General features: G+C 43.6%; 1 protein-coding gene across 4 annotated transcripts in view; it reads left to right on the forward strand.

Annotated features, from left to right (window-relative positions):
- Positions 1 to 3,481: 3,481 nt before the first annotated feature.
- Positions 3,482 to 13,309, forward strand: part of AOX1 (aldehyde oxidase 1) — a 79,312-nt gene continuing 69,484 nt past the window's right edge. For 2 of the 4 annotated variants that reach the window (XM_034654925.1, XM_034654926.1), the window contains exons 1-2: positions 3,482 to 3,740; positions 12,049 to 12,106. In XM_034654925.1, the coding sequence (XP_034510816.1) occupies positions 3,696 to 3,740; positions 12,049 to 12,106 (103 nt within the window). In that variant the 5' untranslated portion in view covers positions 3,482 to 3,695. Of the gene's footprint in view, positions 3,741 to 12,048; positions 12,107 to 12,488; positions 12,504 to 12,529; positions 12,779 to 13,309 lie in introns of those variants that run through there. The other 2 variants (XM_019795978.2, XM_019795977.2) reach the window with 2 other exon arrangements.

Here is a 13,309-nt window from a genome sequence, read left to right on the forward strand (position 1 = left end):
CCATGGGGAATGGCACATGGACTCTAATTGTGCCCATTTCTCTATTAGCAACTTCTGTAAGGGGATGCATTCCAGATTCAGGTGGAACTGCTGGAAGATAGGGAGTTCCACTCCTAGTATGTCCAGCTGGGCTGGGAGCAGAGGGGTCTTGGGGTTTATAAGAAGGAGGGATAGTAACAGAGCCAATGTCCTCTTTGTTTGTACTGGATTTCTTCAGTGGCACAGATTTGTTAGGAAGAATGGGCTTATTGAGGCAGTCATCATCCAATATGTCCAGAGGGGGTTTATTAACCTTTTTGGTGGTTAGACACATTCTGAAAGAAGCCCTTAGGTCAGGATCCTGATTTAGGGCCCTGAAGGCCTGAACATAGGGTGCCTCAGTCTATTTGCCCTGTTTCTTGCAGAAGAGATCTAACTGATAGGTTATATTGAAGCTTAATGTCCCATTAATGGGCCATTCTCCCTTATCTCTGAAGGAGTACTGCAGCCATGTAATGTTGCAGAAGATGATCCAGTTTTTTCTTTTTTAGATCTTGCAATCCAACTTGATTCCAGTGGATTAAAAGGCATCCCAAGGGAGAATCCTTGGGGACTGAAGAAGATCCCATGTTCCTAGAAAAGTAAAGAAGGTCCGTTACCAAAAATCCCCCTGACTCCCACACAGGATATCTTAGAGGTTCCTGGTATCAAAGCAACCAGAGGCCTCCCTTGAACAAAGTCGCTATTGGTCACCACCCTGCCATAAAGGCCCTATAGGAGGGATTGCCGGCATCCCCCCACTTCCCCATTGCATTCTACACTACAAATGGATGGTGGTGAAAGGACCAAAATACTGTGCCGTGCCTTGCCATGAAGAACCCACCATTTTTAACCCATGGAAAACACTAGAAAAGATTTACAAGAGGAAACGACCCAATGTTGTAACTTAAGTAGTTAGGGGACAGTGATGAAAAAGAGTAAAGATAGAAATCCACCATGACCTAAGCAACATTCCAACACATATAGTCCTTACAGCCAACTTCCCTAGGAAACAGTCCCTGATTGGGTTTTAATTCAATTGGGTACTGGTTTCAGCCAGCTCTAGGTGGAGTTCTGGCAGCCAGAAGATATGAAGGGGATCACATTAGACTAATGAGGAGGAAACCTCACATGGGAGTCTTAAGTTTGGCAGCCACACTAGCAACTTAGGTGGCTGTCCTATGCCCCAAAGACAATTCTGTGTAGGAATAGGAATAAAGGTACCTGGGTGGCTCAGTCGGTTAAGCAGCTGACTCTTGGTTTGGGCTCAGGTCATGATCTCAGGGTCGCAAGTTCAAGCCCTGCTTTGGGCTCCCCGCTCAGCAGGGAATCTGTTTGAGGCTCTTTCTCTCCCTTCCCCTCTGCCCTCACCCCCTCAAATAAATAATTTTTTTTATTTTTTATTATTTTTTTTAAGAATAGGAATAAAGAGAGGGCATCAAGTTTCTGGATCTCATTACCATTCCAGCCAGGGTACTGGCTTCTAGCCAAGAGGCAGGCGGGTCTCTGCTCCTCCCTGGAGAGTAGCCATGGGCTAGAGGAATATAGCCTGAGTAATTGACATGAAAGTGTTCCAATAAGACCGTACTTTGAAAAGCCCCTGAAATGAAAGTAAAGGAAGAGGAGTGGAAGTACTCACCATGTTTGCACCAAGCCTTAGAATCCAGATGAGATTTGAGCTCTACATTGGATGCCAAAATGGTGTGACTTGAAGTTCAAGTCCGGTAGTGAACGACTAGGAAAGAATTCTTGAGATATTTCTAATGCAAAAAGGTGATTTTCTTATATAGCACACGAGCAGCACCCCTGGGCCGAAAGAGCTGCTCCTGTGAGCGCAAGGAGTGACTTGACTATATACTTTCAAGTTTGTGGAGGGAGAGTGGGGAGAGATAACATTAAGTTTTTAAGGAATTTCTGTATGCTGAAAGCAAGGTCTTACAGGAGCTTGAAGATTTAGTTACTGTCAGGACAAGGTTGCTTTTAGTCTTTAATAAAACATAAACATTGAGGCATTCAGGCAGCCGTGATTCCTTGAGGAATGTCAGGCTTGGAGCATTTCAGGTACCTATCAGTGTGCTGCAAGCTATAAGGGGATTTAATTTAAGCTACATTTCTCTTGCTTTATTTTCCTCATCAGGCACAGTATAGGTAGTAAGTAGGATGGAAGAACAAAGAACACCAGAAGAAGCAGTCAGCCATTATAAAATGTGGTGTGTTCTAGAGAACAACTGACCAGACATGTTAATAGCATAAAAGGGGGAGTGGGTGAGGGGACTGTTATAGATTAAAACAGACTGAAGAGACAACAAACAAATACATTGAATAGCCTTTGTTTGACTCAAAGAAATCAAGTGTAAAAGGACTTTTTTTGGATGCTGGGAAATTTGAGGATATTAAGTAAATATTTTGTGAGGTGTGAAAATTGCACCTTGAGTAAGGAAATGTCTTTTGGAAAATGTATGCTAAAGTACTTAGGGATAAAGTAACATTTCTGAAGTATTTGGCTTTAATATACTCCAGAAAAAGTTAAGTAACTATGGCAAAAAGTTGACTATCGTCAGAGCTCGATGAGGTATATGGCGATGCTAGTTGCACTTCTCACAAATTTTCACAAAATTTCGTGTTCACAAAAACAAAATGACATGGGAAGGTGTTCTAGGTATATTTTTTAAAGATTTTTTTTGTTATTTATCTGAGAGAGAGAGTGGAGGGGGGCAGAGAGAGGGACAAGCAGACTCTGTGCTGAGGGCCAGCTGGACCAGGGGCTCCATCTCATCACCCTGAGATCATGAGGAGAGCTGAAATCAAGAGTTGGAGACTTCACCAACTGAGCCTACGCAAGTGCCGCAGTACTCTAGGTATATTAAGTGAAAACAAGTCTGGAAAACAACTAGTTTGGTTCTATTTGAGTTTTTAAAAAGGAGTTACAGGTAGATTTCAAAATTGTAAAGACAGACCCAAAAATTAATAAGTAAATTCTAAGTTGTGTGGTTACAGATAGTTTTTATATTTATGCTTTTCAGTATTTTCCAAGTTGCATTTTAAAAAAGTTTTCCAAGATGTTTATATCTCTGTTCATATTTACCAGATAAACTGTTGTTATTTACTGGATAAACTGTGAAGAGCTATCAAGCTTTTTTTTTTTTTTAAGTCTGTATCAAGGTAGCTCTCGATTTTAAAAATAAACTTGGATAATTATTTCTAAAACTGTAAGATAAAGTTGTAAAACCACCGGTTGTTCTTAAGTTCCTTCCCTGCAAAGTTGGAATGAATGGGACTGTTTTATTAGGACCGTACCAGGTGTGGTGGGAGCGTGGTGGGAGCAGCGGCACAAAATATGACTTGTTGCCGAACTGCACGTCTGGCTGGAAAGCCGCTTAAAATATGCACCAATGAAAGACGACCAAGGAGACGCCGCAGGACCTGGCGCACCTGCCAAGGGGCGGAGAGCGCGGCGTGGACGCGGGGAGTCGGCGCGAGGAGGGGAGGGTCCGTCCAATGATCTCCGCGCGGCCGGAGCGCTCGCGTGACGTCCTGGGATCCGCGCAAGCTTTCGCCGCGAGGCGCACGGAATTTTGGGTCTTAAGCGGGGCTTTCTCCCTGGGACTTGGCTGCCGGGTAGGCTCCGGCGGCAGCGTAGTCGGCGACTCCGGGGCCGGGCGGCGGGCCGCGCCAGCATGGACCGGGCGGCGGAGCTGCTCTTCTACGTGAACGGCCGCAAGGTGAGCGCGCTCGCGGCCGCTTCTGGCCTGGGGGCGGCTTTGCCCGCGCGCCTCCACCCCCACCTGGCAGGCGCGCGGTGGGCTTTCCCGACAGCCCTGGAGTTTCGGGCCCGCTCGCCAGCGTTCCTCTTCCTTCTTCCGAGATGCCCCGCCTGACCGCCGACTCCACCCTCCCCACCCCGCAAACAGGAGAGCTGGCGAGTCTTCCTCGTTGGGGTCAGCGCTGCCCAAACTTCCCCCTCAAACCCGCAGATAAAGGAACGTTCTCGTAGACGGGGAGCCATCTATAGACGGCTGAGCCTTGGCTCTCAGCTCTCTGCTCTCGGGTGTGTCTGGATGAGCAGAGAACAGTACAGACCAGAAGGACGAACGAATTCCAACGACTCTTATCGTTCCTCAGATGAGGCAGTTGTGACCTGCTCAAGGCACAGCAAGTTCCTTGCAGAGCCGAACCCAGAGCTGGGTTCTGGGGCCTTGGAGGTGCTCCCTGCGTCCGCTGTGACGCGGCGTCTGTGCTCTCAGAAACCGGGCTGGCTCTGCAGAGCCTCGGCGAGAGTTCCACGCAGTTCTCAGTGTTTGAGGGCAGCAAAGCCCCTGGGCATCCTTGAAAACACCCCTCACCCCCGACGTGGCCATAAACTTCCTTAAAAGATGACAACCAAGCCAGGGCCGTGCTACCTGCCTTTCCACAGCGCCAGCACCTTCAGAGCCACCCGTGGTCGCTGCTTCTGCGGCCAGGGTAGCCACAACACTTCCCCCCGACTAACTGGCGTGAGGAACACACCAAGAAGCTGGGATCAAGCATCAGGGCCTCTCACCGGAGGCCTGTTCTAAGGCCCTGATGATATTTTTACACTTGTGGTTTTGTAGTATTTTTCTTAAAGAGGACCCCTCCCCAAATTGTACAAGTTCTAAGCCCCATAAAACCTTCCTCTGACCTCGTTGCCTGGGTTCCACACTGGATAACATGAGCTTGTTATTCCTGATTTGTAATGGGGGCCCTTAGGATTCCCTCAGAGGACTACTTTGAGGGTAAAAATCGGCAGTGGGATGAAGTGTTAGCATTATGTCATTCTTTCTTTGCATGACTGAATGGCATAACAAGCAAAACTCTGGCCTTTTTATTTCGACAAGCAAGGATTTAATTCTAGCTCTCTTACTGTGATGCCCTAAACTTTTAGAGCCCCAGGTCCTCTGTTAAAAGGGGGTACTACTACTTAGAGTGATACTGCTTGTTTAATTTGTTTGTTAAGGGTGTGCTCTAGAAGGCAGTGTTCCAGTGGTCTCAGGGGATGCAAGAGAACACAGAAATGGCAAAGTCCCTGCTTGCATGGGGTTTGCATTGTGCTAGGGAGGCAGTGGAAATGTGTAACGTCAGGCAGCGGTAAGTGTAGGACAGAACAGAGAGCAAAGTGAAGAGACAGAGTGAACAGGAGCTGATATTTTAAGGGGAAAGGACAAGGCTGATGGATGGTTAGGTCTCTCTGAAAGAGTGACATTTGAGCAGTGACAAGTATAAAGTGAGGAGCAAACACCTGGGGAAAGAGTATCCCAGATGGAGAGAATGGGGGTGCAAAGATCCTCAGACATGGGGATTTCTGCGTGCTAAGGGATAGCAAGGAGGGTGGTGGGGCTGGAGACGTGGCTAAGGGCCAGAATGCTAGGGCTTTGTAGGTGATGGTAAAGATTCTGGTTAAACAAGGAAACTGGTTTTTGAGTCTAGCTTCTTCCTCATCCTCCCTTCCCTGCCCCCAAACAAACTGTAGTGGAATTTTTAACATAATAGCTAACCACAGTTTGTGCTCTATTGATTTTTAAAAATAAACTGGTTCTTATCTGTGGGCTCATTTTTATCTATGGGTCAAATGTCCTGTGATCATTTGGAAAGTACACTCTAAAGATGTCAATTCAATTTTTGCAGTTACCCCCCCCTTTTTAAAAAGATTTTATTTATATTTTTGTCAGAGAGAGTGAGCACAAGCATGGGTGCAGCAGGCAGAGGGAGAAGCAGGCTCCCCACTGACCAAGGAGCCTGATGTGGGACTCCATCCCAGGACCCTGGGATCATCACCTGAAGGGAGACACTTAACGACTGAGCCACCCAGGCATCCCTGCAGTTACCCTTTTAAAAGAAATCATGCTACTCTTTCTCTTTCCTCTTCCTCCCTTCCAAATTGTTAGGTGTATGCGTCAGTGCTGGCAAGCCATCCTGATTGCCACATAGAATTAGAATCAAGTTTTTTGTATAGAACATGAGGGGCTGTTGAGAAAAGTGAGAGAGAGAAACCACCAGGGAAGAGGGCTCTTAAGGTCAAACACAAGCTCTCGGATTAAAAACTTGCCTCTGTGGCCCTCTGCCCATTTTTTAGTTGAATTTGGGAACTTTTGGTGTTGAGCTGTATTAAGTTCTTTTTATATTTTGGATATAAACCTTTTATCAGATATATCATTTGCAAATACTTTCTCTCATTCACTCGGTTGCCTTTCTGTTTTGTTGATGGTTTCCTTTGCTGTGCAAAAGCTTTTTATTATTATTATTATTATTTTATTTTGGTGTAGTCTCAGTAGTTTATTTTTGCTTTTATTTTCCTTACCTGAGAAGACATATCTAGAAAAAATGCTGCTGAGGCAGATGTCCAAAAGATTACTGCCTATGTTTTCTCCTAGGAGTTTTATAGTTTCAGGTTTGCATTTAGGTCTTTTATCCATTCTGAATTTATGTTTGTATATAGTGTAACAAGTCCGGTTTCATTCTTTTGCATGTAGCTGTCCAGTTTCCCCAAAACCATTTATTGAAAAGTCTGTCTTTTCCCCATTGTACATTCTTGCCCACTTTCTCCTAGCTTCACTGATCAAATAAGCATGGGTTTATTTCTGGGCTCTCTAGTCTGTTCTATTGATCTATGTGTGTCTATTTAGTGCCAGTAGCTTATATTTTGATTGCTACACCTCTGTGGTATATCGTGAAATCTTGGATTGTGGTATCTCCAGCTTTGTTTTTTTCTTTTCAAGATTGCTTTGGCTATTTTGAAATAAGTAATATAGAGAAAGACATGTGGAATCTTAAAAAAAAAAAGCAAACAAAAACAGAAGCAGATTCATAAAGTAGAGAACAAACTGGTGGTTGCCAGCGGGGAGGGGGTTAGAGGGACAGGCAAAATAGGTGAAGGAAATTAAGGATAAGCTTCCAGTTAAAAAATAAATAAGTTACAGAGATGGAAAGTGCAGCATAGGCAATATAGTCAGTAATATTGTAATAACATTGTATGGTGACAGGTGGTGACCACACTTATTTGGTGAGCATTGAGTAATGTATAGAATTGTATAGAAGCCAGTTAGGAGACTCTAGGTGATGTGATTAGCCTCCAGTCTGTGCTTTTTTGGAAAATCCCCTCAGGTCACCAAAAGGTGTCATCAGGCAGGGTCTAAGGCCATCAGGAGGGAAGGCCAGTGCATATTGGTCAGGTATGTAGTTACAGAGAGATTTCTGGAATTTTTCTTGCTCCACCAGGGACCCCCAGAACAGGTGACCAACTTAGCATAGAGTTTGAGTGAGGAAGAAGCCATAAATAAATTATATCCCAGATGCAACTCTCTAACGCAACTCAGGCACTAAAGCATGTTATGCTACAGGGCAGTGAGGCGTAGAGATCAAAGGTGTGAGCTTTTGGAACTAGTCAGTCACGGGTTTGAGTCCTGTGCTCTCTGCTCTGCCACTTGGCAGCTCTGTGGCCTCAGGCAAGTTGTTTAATATCTCTGAGCCTCAGCTTTTCCCTCTGCAAAATGGGGCTAATAACAGTAACTTCTCTCATGGAACTGAGATAAAGATTAAATTCCACGGAGAGTGGTTAGCAAGGTGCTTGGCACGCAGTAAGTACTCAATATGTAGAAATGGTTAATATCTGTACCAGAAAATAATCTGCTTCATGTGCAGAGCCGGGCCTGCCTGGATGTGCCAAGGGGGCTGAAAAGTAGTCATTGAACATTATTTGCTCAACAAAACGTAGGGTCTTGATATTAGTATAGGAATCTGGAAAAAGCTTTCCATTAGCTGGTCTTTCTTTGGGTCCTTGGTCTGCAGAGCTGAGGGAGGAAATTTCTGGGATGGTTGTAATGATTCAGAGAAAAGTGAAGGGGGGTGGAGGTGGCTTAGGCAAGGAGAACCAACAATTAAAATGAATTTTAAAGCCACCAGAAGCTCAGGCAGAAGTGTCCTTACTGCCCATCCCCTTGGCCTCCTTCTCTGTTGTAAGGATGCTGGGGGTTATTGCTCTTCTCTACTGGGTCCCACAACATACCTCTCTTCTTTCCTCTCCTTTCACATCTCAGCCTTGTCCTTTCACATATATCTCTTTCCCTTTCTTTCCATTCTTTCACCACTTTCTTGCCCCTCCTTCTCTCCCTTTTCTTTCTTCTTTCCGCCTCTGTCTTGGATGTGGTGAAGACCCCCTCAGGTACTAGTCACTGGCCTGGCACAGAGGAAAGTGGTTTTCTCAGTTTTGTGCAGTATGAACTTGGTATCTCACAGAGGGCTGGTGGAGATACAGAAGGACAGACAACACTCAAGTCTGTACTGAGCCAGGAACATGTCATGACCCTGATCCAAGAACTGACATCATCTCCCCAAACCAGAGTCAGTGACGGTAACTCTGTTCCTCATTTCCTTCCCATCCCCCAGTCACCAGCTTGGCCCTGATCTCACTGTTTCACCCCAAGACTTGCCAGGACAGGGTGCACGGCATATCCCTGCTCCTACCTCCCCCTTCATCCACCCAATCAAGAAAAATAAACACATTTCAAGCCAGTGGCACTTTGAACAAGACTCCAATCTCTTGAGACATCTCTTAGAACAAGTACCCAAACAAGCAAGGCCTACTTCTTCCATTAATCTCTTCCAAAAATATACAAATAACCCTCAAGCCTAATGCTCTTCTTTACTATTTAAGCTACCTAGATCCTGTTTCGTCATTAAAATTGGGCTTCTGTAAAATTTACCATTGTATGTTTTAACTAGGATTACTTTCAGCTGTGAATGGCACAAACTCAAAACTAACAGTGGTTCCAACAAGATACAAATCATTTTTACTTCACATAAAAGGATATCTTGGGGCTGGTCCATAAGCTTCATGATGTCATCTGAGACCCAGATTTCTTCTCTCTTTTTCCTCTACTGCTGTTAATATATTGCCTTAGCTGCTGGAGTTCTAGCCATTTCATCCCTTTTCCAGACAGCAGGAAGGAAGAAAGGGAAAATGCATGCTGTGATACACAACAACAGTTTCTGCCATCATTCTTGGCACTTCTCTGTTTTTCTTTCTTTTCTTCTGTTCAGATGCCCCAAGACTATGAGAAATCCTTTGTCTCTCCTCAGTGTTCTTATAGCAAATTGTATATATCATGAGCATTTATTAAAGTTAATTAACATTTATTATGTCCCTATGATATAACCCCAGCACCTAGCTCAGTGTTTGACACAAAGAAGAGTGACAGAAGGTGCTGTCTCCCAAGATTAAGAGAGGCTTATACACACAAAAATAATTATGATGCGGGGTACAGTTCTGTCACTCAGTTCTAATGTGTGGGTGGTTTTTCCCCACAGCACCAAGCAATTCCCTGACTCCTGAGTGTTTTACAATTCTACTCAATTCTTACACTATCTACCCAGAGAAAGCATCAGGTTCCATTAAGGGCTCAGTCCCACAAGAGTGCCCTTCCCTGCCCTCAAATGCCAATCACAAGTCCAGGTTGTTACTTATACTTCTGACTGACTGACTGACTATAAATCAGATTTCTACAACCCCCTCCTTAGGTTTGATTAATTTGCTAGAGTGGCTGACAGAACTCAGCTAACCAGTTTACTCACTTGATTACTGGTTTATTATGAAGGGTATTAAAGGATCTGAATCAACAACCAGATGAAGATATAGGATGAGTTCCAGAACAAAGGAGCTTCTGACCCTATGGAATTGGGGTCTGGCACAGGTAGCACATGGATGTGTTCTGGTTCACCAACCTGGAAGCTCTCTAAGCCCATCCTTTTGGGCTTTTATGGAGGCTTCTTTACAGAGGGACAACTGATTAAATCATTGGCCATTGGCAGCTGATTTAACTTGCAGTCCTTCTCCCCTTTCTGGAGGTCAGGGGACAGGACTGACAACTCCAACCCTTTAATCACATGGTTGGTTCTTCTGGCAACTAGACCCCATTAGGTTAATTCCAAAAGTTGTACCATTAGCATAACAAAGACACCTTGATCACACTCAACACAGGAAATTCCAGGGATTTTAAGAGCTATGTGCCAGGAACAGTGGCTGAAGACAAAATATATATTCCCAATTATAAGTCACAATGTCACATGGAGTCCAAAGTTCTATGACAGATGTGTGGACATTGGCCATGGAAGCACAGAGGAAGCTGGTTACCTGGAGCAGAGGATGGAAAGGTATGTTAGATGGCAGCACCTTCACAGAAGAGAACACTTGAGCACGGCTTTGAATGATGTACAAAATTCTGCCAAGGAAAGAAGATAGGGATGACTTTCAGAAGGAATACTATATCCAAGAATAGTGAAGGGTGAAAGTCCTGCCAGCCTAGCCAGTTCTTCCATGTGACCAGTATTCAAGATACATGGGTTGAGTGGCAGGAGAAGATGGGCAATCTGTCAAAAAGGCCTTGTAGGCTATGCCAAGGAGTTTGAATTTATTCTTGTACTCCAGGAACTCTTGAATGTAAATTTCCCTAAGACCCATTCAGTGTGCTCATTAATGATACAAATTTTCTTGTTCTTTCTCCCAGAAATTCTGATTCCATAAGGATGTCATATTAACAATCACCCTGAGAGATTCAGGAATTCCCAGCATGGTGGTTTGGCAGCCAGGAGGGCAGTGCTGAATTAAAACAGATGCAGATGATGATCAGATTTGGATTTTAGAGAGGTCATTCCAGTAGTGGTATGAAGAGTGGCATTGTGGTTGCCAAGGATAGAGGCAGGAGACATATTAGGCAGCTCTGATAATTGTTCAGGCAAGAGATAGTAAGTGTTGATCCTGAGGAGTGACAGTAGAAGTAAAGGGTGTTTAGAGAATCATTTTTGAAGTATGAATGACAGGTCTTGGTGACACTGATTGTGGTGGATTGAAAGAAATAAACAGTTGAAAATAGCTCAGGTTTTTAAGCTGGGATTACTTAGCAAATGGTGAGGCTATTAAACAAGTTCATGAAAAGAAGGGAAAGAGTAAGTTTGGGAAATAAAGAGTTTCATTTGAGGGCCGGTTAAGTTGGGGATGCCTGGAGGGGCACTTCATTTTTTTTTGTATTACAATAAGGGTATGTGTACCCCCCTGACACACACACAGACAATCACACCTCTCACTATGTTGCAAACTCCTCTAGGGCACAGATCTGACCTTGGTAATTGGCATATGCTTCACTTTCCCTGGCATATGGCCACTTAGAATGAGGGTGAGGAAGCATCCATAGAATAGCATATGTCCCCTCCTCACCTGCCTCCCAAAAGGGTAGCAGTACAACACAGTGAAAGATGAACTCTACTTCTGAGATTGTGAAGCAAGTCATGGTTCTCTTTGTTCTGTGACTCTAAAAGAAATCTAAAGTTTTAATCAAAAAAGAGAAAACATGATCACTTTGGGAAACATAACCAATCATGACATTTCAGTCATGCCATCTGTTGGGTGCTGCTGTTCTATTGCTGTGCTGCTAGATGGCCCACACAAACTTGCTTCTTAAGTGTATCCTTTCTTGCACATCTTTGTATTATTTGGCATATACATTTTATCTTCTCTTTTGTTTCTTTGATCTGGGGCTCATGGTTGGTTGTGTTCTCTTTCTGAAAACTGTAATTTTTGGACCATGATAAACAAGATTTTTTTTTTTAAATTATATCAGTATCTCAAAGGGCTGTTCTATTCCAGCAGCCACCCCCTACCTCTTTCTTCCCTATTCTGTTCTAATGTCTTTTCACTGACCTATTTCAGACTTTCTAGGAGAAGCTGGACAGGAGTCACTAATGTTCCTATTGGTAGAAACAACCACTGCCTTAGAAAACAGTGATACTTCAGGACCAAGGACAGAAGCAAAGGATTGTTGGGGCTCCACATTTTGACTTTACACTTAAGAGAGATGATTTGTATATCACAGGGGTTCCATAAACATTACATCAAATTGAAGATATGAGTAGAAGAGTTAATTAATGTGCATTGCCATCAAATTAGCATGAGCTTGCCAATGTGAATATCACACCAGCTCTTTCAACTTTATGTACATAACTCTTCTTTTCCTTTTGGTACAGGTGATAGAAAAAAATGTTGATCCTGAAACAATGCTGTTACCATATCTGAGGAAGAAGCGTATCCTTTTCTTTGCTTTGACTGTGTGTGTGTGTGTGTGCGCGTATAGTGCTGATATCCTCGTCAGGTGATATTTCAAATATCTTTTTAGAGCGCACTGAGTCATATTCCCTACCATTATGGTTTTATGTTCTTCTTTAAGAAAGTCCTACATTTTAGTTTAGTAGGCAGTGCACAATTGTGACTGTCAGAAGAACCAAATTCTTTCTAATCTCTGTTTTAGCACTAAATAAGTTGTATAAAATGGAGAAACTAGCAGTGGGAATTAAAGGAAATCTTAAAAAGGCTTAATTAAGCATCTTTTAGAATTAAGAGTCACAATATTGACATTCTGTCTTCAAGAACTAATCATCATTCCTATTAGGAAAAAAGAGCACAGAAATCTCCTGAAATACAGGTAAAAGAACCATGGAGAAATTAAACCTGAAAATGTTACCTTAGAAAAACTTTCTAAATAAAAGTCATGTAAGGAATGGCTTCTTAGCCTGCTGTGCATGAACTCCAGTGGGTTTCCTGATGTCTATAGACCCCACTATATTGTATGCAGAATTATGTGACAATGGGAATTTATACATTTTTATTCCCCCTAGGGAGAGTGAGACTCCCCCAAAGAGTACACAACTCAAAAAGCCTCAATAGCAATGTTCTGGAAGTCATTAAAGATCTTTGAACGTAAGGACAATGAACACTGATTTCCTGGTTATCCGTGATACTAACGTAATATTTAAGATTTGGTTCACTTGTGAGATACAGAAAATCCCAAATTGCAATAAATTAGATAGAAGTTAAAAGTTTATTCCTTTCTCATTGTGTTAGTTTCAGTTCTCTTGGAAGCAGACACCAAAAATGGGATCAAATGTGCAAGGGTTATACTGAGAGAGAAACCTGAGTGAAAGGAAATAGGGAGGGAGGTAGAGAAGGTTCAGGGAGACGTGAGACCACAATGCATGTGCCACTTGTGAAGAAGAGTGGGCGAGGAGGCTGAGTGGGAGGGTGCAAGGCTGCTGTGCAGTCTAAGGCACATTCATCAAAGCCATTGTGGGGTGGCTGACAGGGACTCCCATGTCTCTCCATAGCACTGAGCCATTGGTGGGGAGCAACCCATGGGAGTCATGGCCTCAATGAAAATTGGGGTGATAGAAATCAAAATGCAGCAGCTGGGTGTCTTGATCATTTACCCTCCATGTTGAAGGAGTTCTATGA

Source organism: Ailuropoda melanoleuca, chromosome 2 (assembly GCF_002007445.2).
Source record: "Ailuropoda melanoleuca isolate Jingjing chromosome 2, ASM200744v2, whole genome shotgun sequence".
NCBI lineage: Eukaryota > Metazoa > Chordata > Mammalia > Carnivora > Ursidae > Ailuropoda > Ailuropoda melanoleuca.